This window comes from Ceratotherium simum, chromosome 22, assembly GCF_057802395.1.
Source record: "Ceratotherium simum simum isolate JZ-2026a chromosome 22, ASM5780239v1, whole genome shotgun sequence".
Classification (NCBI taxonomy): Eukaryota; Metazoa; Chordata; class Mammalia; order Perissodactyla; family Rhinocerotidae; genus Ceratotherium; species Ceratotherium simum.
The window spans coordinates 14,218,570-14,233,045 of NC_141921.1; the positions used below are offsets into that span (position 1 = coordinate 14,218,570).

Below are 14,476 nucleotides of genomic sequence, written 5' to 3' on the forward strand. Positions count from 1 at the left end.
ACGCTCTGCTACTGGCAGCCCGGGTTCGGATCCCTGGCGTGCACCAATGGGCCGCTTCTCCAGCCATGCTGAGGCCGCGTCCCACATACAGCAACTAGAAGGATGTGCAACTATGACATACAACTATCTACTGGGGCTTTGGGGAAGAAAACAAAAAAAGGACGATTGGAAATAGATGTTAGCTCAGAGCCAGTCTTCCTCAGCAAAAAGAGGACTGGCACAGATGTTAGCTCAGGGCTGATCTCCCTCACACACACACACACACAAAAAACAAGGGCAAAGTGCTGGGTGTTGCTTTGCTAAGCCTGACACACAGCTCTCAGTAAACTAGCTAATATGAAGGTGGTGCATGAAGACCATCACTGGGTGGAAGGCAGGGCCAAGTCTCCACAGAGCCAACAGTAAGGCTTTAGAGGGTTGGGTTGATCGATTTTTGTCTTTAAGTTTTTGTACTCAAAAAGGGGGTTAATTTCCAACTGTCTATTCACAGAAGCCTGCAATTTAGCCAAGTTGATGAACCAATTGGATTTTGCACTTCTTTGGCTCTTAAGTACTTGTACTTCTCCATCAACTTTATTATTTTATTTATTTATTTTTTTTTCCCCCCCAAAGCTCCAGTGGATAGTTGTTTGTCGTAGCTGCACATCCTTCTAGTTGCTGTATGTGGGACTCGGCCTCAGGATGAACGGAGAAGTGGTGCCTCGATGCGCACCCGGGATCCGAACCCGGGCCGCCAGCATCGCAGCGCGCGCACTTAACCACCAAGCCACAGGGCCGGCCCTCCATCAACTTTAAATTGAATAAAATCTTAAGGTTTTTTTTGGTGAGGAAGATTGGCCCTGAGCTAACATCTGCAAAAAGAGGAAGATTGCTTCTGAGCTAACATCTGTTGCCAATCTTCCTTTACTTTGTATGTGGGACGCATCCATGGCATGGCATGGCTTGATGAGCAGTGCATCAGTCCACGTCCAGGATTCGAACCCCTGGCCGCCAAAGCAGAGTGCGTGAACGTAACCATCACATCACCAGGCTGGCCCCAAGACGACTTCTTTTGAACTCATTAATTTAGCACATATTTGAGTCCCTGGTATATTGCCATGCACTTTTCCACGTACTGGAGGCACGGCAGGAAACAAATAGCCCTGTTCCCTTGGAATAATGTTCTCACTGAGGCGGCGAGAAAAACAAGCAAATAAAATGAGCAAAATTTATGCGAAGGAGAAATAACAGGGGCAAAGGATACACCATGGAGAGGATTGCAATTTAAAATTCTGTGATCAGGGAAGAACTCACGGACAGAGCCAAGACCTGGAGGGAGTAAGCTATGTAGGTATTTGAAAGAAAGCGTACCCAACAAAGAGAATAGCAAGTGAGCATATGTTCAGTAAGGCCAGGAGGGTAGTCACTATATAACAAGGGACCAGGTCATGCTGAGTTCCATACCATTTGGTAAGGATTTTGGGATGGGAAGCTGTTGTGTCAAAAATCTGATCTTTTAAAATGATCACTGATTGCTGGGATTGCAGTGGGGGCAACAGACGCAGCATTGAGAGCAAATAGGATGCAAAAAAGTGACCGGAATGGCAGAGGTGGTGTTAAAGGTTAAACCAACAAGATCTGGTGACGACATTAGATGTGGGAGTAGAAGAATAAGGGTCAGAATGACCCAAGATTTTGATTTAAGCAGTTGCATGAAGACAACTATTTGCTGTGATCAAATAGTTGAGAAACTATTTGAAAAGGGAAAGCTTAAGAATGTGATCAGTTTTGAACATGTTGAGCTTTCAGAGTCCGATTATGATATCCAAGTGCGGGTGTCAAGTAGGTCTGGGCTAAAGTTAGAAAGATGGAGCATAAACCACATTTAAATGCTGATGATAGACAACAATGTAGCCAAGCTGAAGACAGAGCTGACCCTTAAGAGATTTAGCAATGCAGAAATCACTGGTAATATTACATACCTGTGAATAATGAGAGGTGAAGGGATTAGGGTTCAGGAAAACTAACTTCAGAAAGACATCCAAAAGCTGACAAGATACACATAGGTAAACATGTATAACCTGCTCTCAACAATGCAGAAAAATTGGGAACACAATTCCAAGGTTGTAGACCATCCATGAACCCAGGCTGAAAACAGAACTAAGCCCTTAATTTTTTTTTTTTTTTTGTGAGATCAGCTCTATGCTAACATCTGCCAATCCTCCTTTTTTTTTTTTTTTTTTTGCTGAGGAAGACTGCCCTTGGGCTAACATCCATGCCCATCTTCCTCCACTTTATATGGGATGCTGCCACACCATAGCTTGCCAAGCAGTGTGTTGGTGTGTGCCCGGGATCCGAACCGTCGAACCCCGGGCTGCTGCAGCAGAGCACACACACTTAACCACCTGTGCCACCAGGCCGGCCCCAGAACTAAGCCCTTAAAACCAAGGTCTGCATAGAGGTACAGGATCTCTAAAAGAGCCAACCTTACAGAGGCAGCATGGCTTCAGGTTCCCATCATCGTCCAGCCAACACCCCAATATTGTTGGGGGCCCCAGTTCTGGGATACCTTCCTTGTACAATCTCTGCTCGGCCTGCATACCACATCCCCGTTCCTACTAAAACCAGCTTTTAGGGTGAGAAAGCTTCCCCCTACTGCAGAAAGGCACAGTCCACGTAACAGGCCTGGCCTTCAGGGAGAGGGAGTTGGGGCACTCCAGTGTGCCACGTGAGCGACTGTTCAGACAACATGAACACAGGACAGAGAACGATAAACCCCTTTATTACATGAGCTAAGACAGGAGGAAGGAGGACTTATTTGCCTTTCCGGGCCTTGATTTTTCTCAAATAGAACTCCAGCTCCTTGCCCTCTAGCACATAGCCATCTGCTCGGCCACACTGGCCTGGTCTTGAGGCGATGCATGCTGCAAGAGAGTATGCGGTCTTGAGCAAAATGACAAAGTGGAGCTACCCAAACCTATGTATCCCCTTATAAGTCCATGCTGGTTCAGGTATCCTGGGGACAGGCATGAAGCCTACTGTCTCCTCAGATATACTTTATCATCACTTAAAGTCAGTAGCAGAACTGGACAAAGTTTTCATCACTGAGACAGGCCCTCAGCCTGGACACGGACTTCTCAAAATACTCTTGAAACTCAGAGGCAGAGGCCAACTTCAGGCCTCCGGACTCCTGCCCACCATTTCCCATTTCAGTTTAACACTAATGGGATGACCAAATGTTCTGATTTGTGCCAGTATGCTACTATCATTAAACTCTCCTGGTGAACAGTCTAGACCACATGGCTGGCAGTCAGAAGAACTGAGGCACGGGTAAAACGCAGAGGGCACTCTTTACCTCATTACCCCCGCTCCCCCAATGCAACAGCCATCTCACCAAGAAGCTTGCCCTGCTGGAACTGTTCCTCCAGAAGACTGCTGATTTTAGCATTCTTCTTTCTTTCATCATATTTCTTCTGAATCTTCTTTGATCGTTTTTTGTTTAAAATTTCTTCCTCCTCAGGAGTCTGAATAAAGGAGATACAGATGGGTTAGCCAGGGCTCCCCAAACCCTAGGCCAGGGACAGAATGTCACCATAGCCTCGAACCCTGTGCATCCCAACCCCTGCCGCCTTCCTCAGCACTAAAGGCTTTCATCTCTCTCCCTTCAGTAGCAGAACTGGACAGAGTTTTCATCACAAGAAGGCTGGAATCAGGTTGGCTTCTTCCCACCCCCTATAGGGAAGTTGGCTCCCTAAACACACACCAGCTTGGCCCCCTTCTTGCGGCCCAGGGGCAGTGCGTAGTGGGACTCGTACCACTGTCGGTACGGTGTGCTGTCAACGAGCACGATGCAGTTCTTCACCAGGGTCTTAGTGCGGACCAGTTCGTTGTTGGATGCGTTGTAGACAACATCAATAATCCTAGTTTTGCGCGTACAACCTGTTTACAGGAGAAATTCAGAAGTTAAGTCATGTAAACCAGAGGCCAACTGGCCTTGCTCCCCCGGCCCACCCTAGTAGGGTCTAAGGGCCAGGGAACTCTAAGCCTTTACCCAGCTGTGGGGCATCAGCTCATCTTCCACAAACCCATCTTTCCAGAGGTGGCTGGCAACCATACCCACTCTCTAGATTCACGCCCAATCCCTGAGGCTACAGGACTTAAGAGACAGGACAGGATGGAGAGAACTCCCTCCAGCTACCACAACACTCAAGGTCTTGCAACAAGGAGCAACTTCAGTATCTTGGTGGAGGCCATGGACTTCCTGCTAAAGGCACTTACTGAAGCTTAGAAAGGTTTAGGTGCTGAGCTCCCACCCACTCCTGCAGGGCCTCACTCACACTCGGAGCCCCAGGAGAAGTTCCCCACGTCCAGCCTTAAGGCGCGGTACTTCTTGTTGCCTCCCCGCACACGGACTGTGTGTATGCGGCGGGGGCCAATCTGGAAAACACAAGGAGACGGGAGCTCGGTTATCCAGGAGAGCGGGACAAGGGAGCGAAAGGAACCTGCGCGGGCCGGAGGCAACAGTCAGTGTAACTATGACGAGTCCTAGCACTGGCAAGTGGCACACAGGTGACCAAGACGGCCACAACCACGCCTAAGGATACTTTTTCATCACTCTAGTTACCTCCAAGAGGGAAAACCTGACTCCAGACACCGAGAATTGTCTCCATGCGAGGGGCTTCTGAGTACTGTGTGAGGAGCCCACTCCTCCAGGCGCCCCTCAAGGCCCAGGGAGGACACAGCGCGTCTCCGTGCGGTCTGTTTAGGAGTTACCCAACCCGTAAAGGTGAGACCACCCAGGCCCTAAAACAAGGCCCCGAGCCCCGCAAAGAGGCAGCGGCCACACGCGGAGGCCGCCCCACGGCGAGCAGGGGGAAGCGAGCCGGGTGGGGAGCCCCCACACGCACCTTCGTGTTGGCGGCGGGGCGGCCCAGCTCATACTTCCGCTTCTTGTGGTAGGGCTTTCTCTTGCCCCCGGTCTTGCGGCGCTTGTGCCAGTTGTCCCGAGAGATGCCTGAATGTGGGAGCGGGCGGAAGCTTTGAGCCCTTGGACCCGGGGCGGTCGCCTCGCCAGCCCCCGACCCCCGCGCCGGGTGGGCCGCACGCTCAGCTCTCCAAGGTTGGCGTCCCCACTGCGCACTCGGCAGTCCACAGCGTCACCAAGGTGTCATCACTCATGTGCGGCCCAGCCCGGACCCTTTCCCGCGGCAGCCATGTTGGTGCCGCGGGCCGCCTGAGCCCTGGCAGCCTCCGGAGCGGGCCTCGGCGGCCAAAACCCGAGCACCACCCGCCTCAGGGCTGCAGGTAGCCGGGGGTAGGGGCGCCCGCAGTCCTAGCTTGGCTGCGAGGCAGGATGGCGCCGGATTGAGCTCGCCTCACTACCCCGACGCACAGCACAACTCACCCATCGCTCGGCGCTGGCTGCAAAGAGAAAACGCAGAGCGTCACGGTCCGATTTGTAAAACGCTGTCCCGCCCCCTTTACGTCTTTTCCGGGCGCGTTACTTACGTTTCTGCGACCGCGCCGGGGCCTTCGGAGGTGGAAGGGCCGTCTGAGCTCTGACGTCCTGGGGAGAGGCTGGGAGGGCGAGTCCCGCGGGGTCAGCGGCTGTGACAGCGTTCGAGAGGTTGAGAGCCCTAGGGCACAACCGAAAGGGAGTAGCCTAACTTTGTTTACGTTTTGAAAAGGCTTGTTTTAGAAGCTATTGCTGTAGTCCAGGATGAGAGATGCGGGTGTGGGTGCGTTGGAGAAAGGTGGAAGGCAGAAGAGATGGAAACAAGTGGTGGACTTGGGTTTTGTTTTGAAGGGTTTGGTGATAGACTGGACGTGGGAGGTTAGGGAGAGGGAGGTGTGTCAAAGATTCCTAATTCCTCACTTGATCAATTGGATGAATATTGGTGCCATTTACTGAGGTGGGGTAGGCTAAGGTAGGAGCTGTCCTCAACATGTTCATTTTTAGGTCTTGGTGACTCGTAAGTGGGAATGACGGGCAGCTGGATGTTCATGTCTGGTCATCTTTATAGAAGAGACCTGGACAGAGATGTTACTTTGGGAATCGTTGGTATACAAATGGTAATTAGAGTCACCAGAATGAATGGAACCTAGGGAGAAAGCAGTAAGCAAACTTTTCATGTAAAGTGTAAGCATGTAAATAGTTTAGGCTTTGTGGGCTATAGGGTCTGTGTCACAACTACTCAACTTTGCTGTTGTAGTGTGAGAGCAGCCATAGATAATAGTAAACGAATGGGTGTGGCTGTGTTCCAATAAAACGTTATGGGTATTGGATTCACCTGTCATGAAAGATTATGCTTTTGAATTTTTTTCAAACATTTAAAAACAGTCTTAGCTCACGATCCAGTCAGTGTACAGTAGTGTGCCAGCCTCTGGCATAAAGAAATACAAGAATATGGTCGAGGGGGCCGGCCCCGTGGCGTAGCGGTTAAGTGCGCGCGCTCTGCTGCTGGCGACCCCGGGTTCGGGTCCCGGTGCGCACCAACGCACTGCTTGTCAGGCCATGCTATGGCAGCGTCCCATATAAAGTGGAGGAAGATGGGCACGGATGGTAGCCCAGGGCCAGTCTTCCTCAGCAAAAAGAGGAGGATTGGCATGGATGTCAGCTCAAGGCTGATCTTTGCAAAAAAAAAAGAATATGGTTGAGATCCAAGAGTTGAGGAATGTCAACGTTTAACACCAGGTAAAGAAAAGAAGCTAGCAAAGTTGACAGAAGGAGCGATTAGAGTGGCACAAGGAGAGCCAGCACAGGATGGTATTATGGTCTAATGCTACTATGAAGGCTAGTGAAAATGAAGACTAAAAAGTAGTTATTGGATTTAGTAACCTGAAAATCCTTGGTGACATTGGCAAGGGCAGTATCTGTGCAGGGGAGTGGGCAAAAACTTGATTAGTTTTTTGCAAAAACTTGAAACAGAATGGGAAGTTAAAAAAAAAGAGTATATGTAGACAATTCTTTTGAGAAGTATGACTTTAAAGGGGAGGAGAGAATTGGGCTGGTGGCTGGAGAGGAAGCGGAGCAGAAGGGCCATTTTTTAAACGAGTAAACTGCCTAATATACAAGCCCTTTTACACTTGGCTCCAGATTCTATCCTGTCCCTTGGCAGAGATTCTTTCAACATTATCCATTCTTTCTCCTTTATCTTCAACTTTCTACTGGCACATTCAGAGTAAAATCTCAATTCCTTACAGTGGCCTGGAAGACTGAGGAATGTCTGGCTTCTGCTGATCTCTTTGACTTACTAATTTGACTGCTTATCTGCTACTGTCCCCCTCACTCAACTCCAGGCACTCTGACCTTTTGTTCCTGCCTCAGGCCTTCATGCTCTGACAGAAAATGCTCTTCTCCTATGATCTCGACCATATTCTTGTATTTCTGTATGCCAGGGGTTGGCACACTACCGTACACTGACTGGCTCATGAGCTAAGAATGTTTTTATGGTTTTAAATGAAAAAAAAAAAGCTTAGTCTCCTTTCTAAAGTAGCAACACTGTCTGACCTTTACCTTAATACTAATGTTTTTTACATGCTTATTATCTGTCTTCCCCACTAAAATATAAACATGAAAGTAGAAACTTTGTGTTGTTTACTACTATATTTACAACACCTAGAATAATGCCTGGCATTTAGTAAGCACTTAATATTTGAATGGCACTCAAATGTTTGAGCCAGTTGTTCTACTTGCCATATTGTATTCAGTGGGTTTTCCCAGTAGACTGAGAGGTCTTAGAGTAGTGCAGATATCTCATTCATCTCTCCATCTTCCAGCCTTTTGGCACAAGAAAAGGAAAAGGCAGTTGCATTCTGCATAAAAAGGAGAAGATGGATTGAAGGGGCACTTGTTAGGTGATGGAATATTGTGATAGACTGGATTATGGGGATGAGAAAAGAGTGACATGAGATTTCTTTCCTGGGAAACCACATGAATGGTGGGGTGACACCAATTAATAGAGAACACAGGAGAGGCAAGTTTCTAGAAAGTTCGATCTTAGGATGAGTTTCAATTGCCTGTGGGACATATAGGTGGCTATTTGTATTGCAAGTAGTTGGAAAGATGAGTCTGAAGCTTGGAAGAGCTCGAGCCTCATTTTTCCCACCCGCACCCACTATGGTCTCACTCCTCTATCCACCTAACCCAGTGGTCCACCTGTCAGCCAGTCTGTATCACATGAGCATCTTTTTTTTTTTTTTTTAATGTGCTTGAGTAGCAGACTAATTATAAATGCATCTGAATCTCTTGGGGGCAATATTCAAGAGGGACCCCTGGAGGTCTTGAAATCAGAGTAAGACAGTTCTCCGTGTCCCACACCATGCCCTCCGGATCTCTACTCTTGCTTTAGCAGAAGTCAAATAGGGGCTCGCAATTCCATGTCGCCCTGGAGAGATCCTCTCTCCTGCTCCCCTCCAACACCCTAGCCTGGCCACCACTCCATTTGCTTTGAGACAGTTAACATTAATTGTATCATGCCTTTGTCCCTATTTTCATTAGTCACCTTAAAAAATCATCTAAATTATATCTCTCACCCATATTCTAAGTCTGACATAGGTTATTATATTATCTTTTTTTAAACCAATCTCCCACCATTCTCCATTTCCTAAAATCTCACTATGTCCTGTGTCATTCATCAGAAAAATCCTTTATATCTTCAAATTCTTCTCTGAAAGTTTCCTTTGCCTTCTGAATGTTTCCTTTTCCTTTTCCTTCTAACAGAAATCTGATTCTCTCAGACAACTTTTCCTTGCCAACCTTCTCAAGTGGAGGATGACTACACTCCTGTTCTGTAGATGGGAGACAGGTGTGCCCCATGGTCTTCATTGCCAATTTCAGACCATTCTTACTCTGTCCTCCCTAGAAACCCACCAACTTTGAATATTGTGTGATAAGAACATAACACTCACTACTACTTTTTTTTGTGTGTGTGTGAGAAAGACTGGCCATGAGCTAACATCCATTGCCCATCCTCCTCTTTTTGCCGAGGAAGATTGGCCCTGAGCTAACATCTGTGCCCATCTTCCTCTATTTTGTATATGGGACGCCACCACAGTATGGCTTGATGAGTGGTGCGTAGGTCTGTGCCCGGGATCTGAACCTGTGAACCCTGGGCCACCAAAGCGGAGTGTATGAACTTAACTACTACCCCACCAGGCTGGCCCCTCACTACTCCTTTTTACTCCAGTTTCTATAATTTCTGGTTCTCACTAACTTGTGCCTAGAAGATTTTATATCCTGACTCACTATCAGTTTCTCTAATACTACTCCTGTCATGTTTGGGGTGCCTACATATGAGCATCTTTTTTTTTTTTAAAGATTTTATTTATTTATTTTTTCCCCCCAAAGCCCCAGTAGATAGTTGTATGTCATAGCTGCACATCCTTCCAGTTGCTGTATGTGGGACGCGGCCCCAGCATGGCCGGAGAAGTGGTGCGCGCCCGGGATCCGAATCCGGGCCGCCAGCAGCGGAGCGCGTGCACTTAACCGCCAAGCCACGGGGCCGGCCCATATGAGCATCTTGACTTCCCTCAACCTTAACCTTTCACCAGCTCCTCACCCTGTAAATCCTTAAACCTGGGATTAATCCACCCTCTGTGCCTGACACCTGCATTATAAAATGCTGCTGGTTAAGGTCATGTAGTTTTGCAGACTAGTGCCACTAGAAATTAAGAACAATTGGTATTGGATCCTGGAGAATCTTTACAATGAAAGACTTATTTGAAGCATGAACTCTCCTGGACCAGACAAGATAATTAGATTGCAATAAATGCTGTGAAGGCAACAGTGTGCTGTCATGGGGCAGAGGGGCAAACTTGAGATAGGATGCTCTGAGATGGCTTCTCCGGGGTAACAGAGACCTGGGGTAAACTGAGACCTGAGAGAAAAAAAGCCTTTTGAAGAGCAGATGGTTCCAGGCAGAGGGAACAGCAAGTGTAAAAAGCCCTGAGACGGGTAAGCACTTCTGGAATGGTGGAGTAAGGACCTTTGAAAAACCAGTTCTCTGTGAAAGCCACGAGAATACTGTCCAAAGCTGTCAAAATCAACTTTTCCAGAACTCTGAAATTAACTAAAGGCTTGCGACAATCCAAGGAGCATTTATTCAAGAAAAACAGCTGAATCTTGGAACAGTGATCTTCGTTGCTTTTTAATTTGCCCTAATCCCATCCCCTCCTAGCTCCACAGTGGCTTTGAAAACCAATAGCCTCCCAACTGTAGTAGCTGTGGACAAGACAGCCCAACAGCAACTGCAGGGGGAAGAATGGGTCTGGAGCTCCTCAAAAGCCCATCCCCAAAGAACTGCCACCATTTGACCTATCTGACAGCTCACCGAAAGCTCCCTTCTCAGGGCTTGTCTTTATTTGACCTTACTCAGAGCTCACCCTGGGAACAGTCCTAGCCCTAGGGTGTTTGTTTAAAAAAAGTCAGGGGTGACACAGCTGCCTGAGGCGGCATCACTAGTCAGGGCTAACAAGAGGCTGACAAACAAAACAAAACTTAGAAGGAAAAATGGGAATAGAGGGATTTGAAAAACTCCTACATGTAACTGGGAGTCTAGAAGGCCACATCATATGCAGGGCTGAGTATATGCCCGGGAAAGACCTAAACAGGCCCTAATAGCAGTGAGATATGGCTGAACTTGAAGATCTGCACAAGCAGGAACTAAAGGCTAACGTATAGCCTTTAACTGTGTATGTGTGATATCATGAGAAAGTGGGATTTATCCCAGGTTTGCAAGGTTGGTTTAACATCTAAAAATCAACTAATATAATACACCTTATTAATGGAATAATAGGGGGCTGGCCTGGTGGCGTAGTGGTTAAGTTTGTGTGCTCTGCTTCGGTGGCCCGGGCTTTGCTGGTTTGGATCCTGGGTGCGGACCTACAACATCAAGCCGTGCTGTGGCGGCATCCCACGTACAAAATAGAGGAAGATGGGCACAGCTGTTAGCTCAGGGCCAATCTTCCTCACCAAAAAATATATATATATATAAAATGGAATAAAGGGGAAAAATTGCATGATCACCTCAAAACAGAAAAAAAGCATTTGACAAAATCCAACACCCTTTCATGCTAAAAACACTGAATAAACTAGAAACAGAAGTGAATTTCCTCCAACTGATAAAGGCCATCTACAAAAACCCCACAGCTAATATCATACTTAGTGATCATGAACAAGACAAGGATGTCCACACTCACCACTTTTATTTAAAATTGTACTGGGTATTCTAGCTAGGGCAATTAGGCAAGAAATAAAAGGCATCCTAATTGGAAAGGAAGAAATCAAACTGTCTATTCACAGGTGACATGATCCTATATATAGAAAATCCCAGAGTCTAGGGAAAAAAAACAACTATTAGAGTTAATAAACAAATTCAGCAAAGTTGCAAGGTCAAAGATAAACGCACAAAAATCAGCTGTGTTTCTATACACCAGCAATGAACAATCTGAAAAGGAACTTAAGAAAAATAATTCCTTTTGCAATAGCATCCAAAAGAATAAAATACCTCGGAAATAAATTTAAGGAGGTGAAAGATTTGTACACTGAAAACTATAAAACATTGTTGAGAGAAATTAAAGAAGACCTAAGTAAATGGAAAGACATCTTGTGTTCATAGATTGGAAGACTTAATATTGTTAAGATGGCAACACTATCCAAAGCGATTTACAGATTCAATGCAATCCCTATCAAAATCCCATCAGCCTTTTTTGCAGAAATGGAAAAGCTGATCCTCAAATTCATATGGAATTGCAAGGGGCCCCGAACAGCCAAAACAATATTGAAAAAGAACAAAGTTGGAGGACTCACATTTCCTGATTTCAAAACTTATTACAAACTACAGGAACCAAACAGTGTAGTATTGGCATGAGGACAGACACATAGACCAATGGAATAGCATTTAAAGCCCATACATCTATGGTTAATTGACTTCAACAAGAGTGCCAAGACAATTCAATGGGGGAAAGAATAGTCTTTTCAATAAATAGTGCTGGAGAAACTGATATTCACGTGCAAAAGAATGAATTTGGACTGCTACCTCACATCATCTACAAAAATTAACTGAAAATGGATCAATGACCTAAATATAAGATCATAAAACTCTTAGAAGAAAACATAAATCTTCACAGCCTTGGATTTGGCAATGGATTCTTAGATATGACACCAAATGCACAAGCAACAAAAGAAAAAAGATAAGTTGGACTTCATCAAAATTAAAAACTTTTGTGGGGCGGCCCGGTGGCGCAAGCAGTTAAGTGCGCGCGCTCTGCTGCCGCGGCCTGGGGTTCGCCGGTTCGGATCCCGGGCGCGCACGGAAGCACCACTTGGCAAGCCATGCTGTGGCGGCGTCCCATATAAAGTGGAGGAAGACGGGCATGGATGTTAGCCCAGGGCCAGTCTTCCTCAGCAAAAAAAGAGGAGGATTAGCAGATGTTAGCACAGGGCTGATCTTCCACACACACACACACAAAAAAAAAACAAAAACAAAACAAAAAAAACTTTTGTGCTTCAGAGGACGCCATCAAGAAAGTGAAGACAACCCAGAGAATGAGGGAAAATATTTGCAAATCATCTATTTGATAAGGATCCAGTATCCAGAATATGTAGAGAGCGCTTACATGTCAACAATAAAGACAATCCAACTTAAAAATGGGCAAGACTTGAATATACCTGAGAATTGAAAACATATGCTCAAAAACTTGTACATGAATGTTCATAGCACGATTTATTCATAATAGCAAAAAGTGGAAAATACCAAATGTTCATCAACTGATGGATAAACAAAAGGTGGTACAGTAGTCCCTCCTTATCCATGGTTTTGCTTCCCATGGTTTCAGTTACTCATAGTCAACAGCAGTCTGAAAATATTCAATGGAAGATTACAGAAATAAACAATTCATAAGTTTTAAATTGTGCGCCATTCTGAGTAGCATGGTGAAATCTCACACCATCCTGCTCAGGATGTGAATCATCCCTGTGTCCAGTGTATCCATGCTGTATATGTTACCTGCCCAATAGTCACCTAGTAGCCATCTAGGTTATCAGATTGACTGTCATGGTATCACAGTGCTTGTTTTCAAGTAACCCTTATTTTACTTAATAATGGCCCCAGAGAGCAAGAGTAGTGATGCTGGCAATTTGGAGATGCCAAAGAGTAGCCATAAAGTGCTTCCTTTAAGTGAAAAGGTGAAAGATCTTAATAAGGAAAGAAAAAAAATCATACGCTGAGGTTGCTAAGATCTACGCTTTTATTAGAGTGTGTTGTTATAATTGTTCTATTTAATTATTATTGTTGCTAATCTCTTATGGTACCTAATTTATAAATTAAACTTTACCACAGGTATGTTTGTATAGGAAAAAACAGTATGTGTAGGGTTCAGTACTTTCCGTGGTTTCAGGCACCCACAGGGGGTCTTGGGACATATTCCCTGTGGATAAGGGAGGACTATGGTATAGCCCTACAATGGGATATTATTTGGCCATAAAAAGGAATGAAGTACTGATACATACTACGGCCCAACTTGGCATGTTTTAAAGTAGTATGTATCAGGGGACCGGCCCCGTGGCTTAGCGGTTAAGTGCGCGCACTCTGCTGCTGGCGGCCCGGGTTCGGATCCCGGGTGTGCACCGACGCACCGCTTCTCCGGCCATGCTGAGGCCGCGGCCCACGTACAGCAACTAGAAGGATGTGCAGCTATGACATACAACTATCTACTGAGGCTTTGGGGGAAAAAAAAAAAATTAAAACATGCCAAGTAAAAGCCAGACACAAAGACCACATATTGTATGATTCCATTTATATTAAATATACAGAATAGGCAAATCCATAGAGAAAGACAAATAGATTAATGGTTGCCTAGGGTTGGGGGAAGAGGGAACTGGGGCGGGGGGTGACTGCTAATGGGTATGGGGTTTCTTTTTGGGTGATGAAAATGTTCTGAAATTAGTAGTGATGATTGCCCAATTAAATGAGTATACTAAAAGCCACTGAATTGTACACCTTAAAAGGGTGAATTTTATAGTATGTGAATTATATCTCAATAAAGCTGTTATTAAAAAAAATAGCCCTAGCATATTCAAGAAATAAAAGCCAGTGTGATTGGAGAGAGTGGTAGAATGTAGTTTATTCATTCATTCAAAAATATATATTGTGTGCTTACCATATGTCCTAGACATTGTGGATATGTGGATACAGTATTAAATGAAACCAAAATCTTTGTCCTTATGTGCTTAAATAGCTAGCACTTATTAAATATGAAACATTGTACTTACTGCTGTGTGTCTAGTAGCTCAATTTTCACAACTCTCTACCAGTATTATCCCCATTTCACAGACAGCACAGAGGTTAAACAACCCATTTAATGTTCTGCAGTCACATAGCTAGAATTCCACCCTGCAGTGTGGCTTCAGAAGCTGGGGCTCTTAGCCTCCAAACTGTTGTGCCCAAATTACATTCCAACTCTGAGGAGCTGACCAGGCAGGGCCCAACAGGCCACA

At 45.8% G+C, this 14,476-nt stretch overlaps 1 protein-coding gene and 4 non-coding genes across 5 annotated transcripts; all 5 read right to left on the reverse strand.

The window, feature by feature from the left end:
• Positions 1-2,742: 2,742 nt before the first annotated feature.
• Positions 2,743-5,458, reverse strand: RPS8 (ribosomal protein S8). Its single transcript, XM_004442004.3, has 6 exons — positions 5,384-5,458; positions 4,887-4,993; positions 4,317-4,416; positions 3,743-3,918; positions 3,374-3,503; positions 2,743-2,903 (listed from the first exon to the last, which is right to left on the reverse strand). Exons 1-6 carry the CDS (start codon positions 5,385-5,387, stop codon positions 2,794-2,796), a joined length of 627 nt encoding a protein of 208 aa, XP_004442061.1. The 5' UTR covers positions 5,388-5,458; the 3' UTR covers positions 2,743-2,793.
• On the reverse strand, positions 3,021-3,089 carry LOC147914063 (small nucleolar RNA SNORD38). Its single transcript, XR_015555903.1, has one exon. It is a non-coding gene; the product is annotated as a small nucleolar RNA SNORD38 (small nucleolar RNA).
• On the reverse strand, positions 3,610-3,679 carry LOC147914064 (small nucleolar RNA SNORD38). Its single transcript, XR_015555904.1, has one exon. It is a non-coding gene; the product is annotated as a small nucleolar RNA SNORD38 (small nucleolar RNA).
• On the reverse strand, positions 4,498-4,601 carry LOC147914065 (small nucleolar RNA SNORD46). Its single transcript, XR_015555909.1, has one exon. It is a non-coding gene; the product is annotated as a small nucleolar RNA SNORD46 (small nucleolar RNA).
• On the reverse strand, positions 5,079-5,158 carry LOC147914066 (small nucleolar RNA SNORD55/SNORD39). Its single transcript, XR_015555902.1, has one exon. It is a non-coding gene; the product is annotated as a small nucleolar RNA SNORD55/SNORD39 (small nucleolar RNA).
• Positions 5,459-14,476: the final 9,018 nt, after the last annotated feature.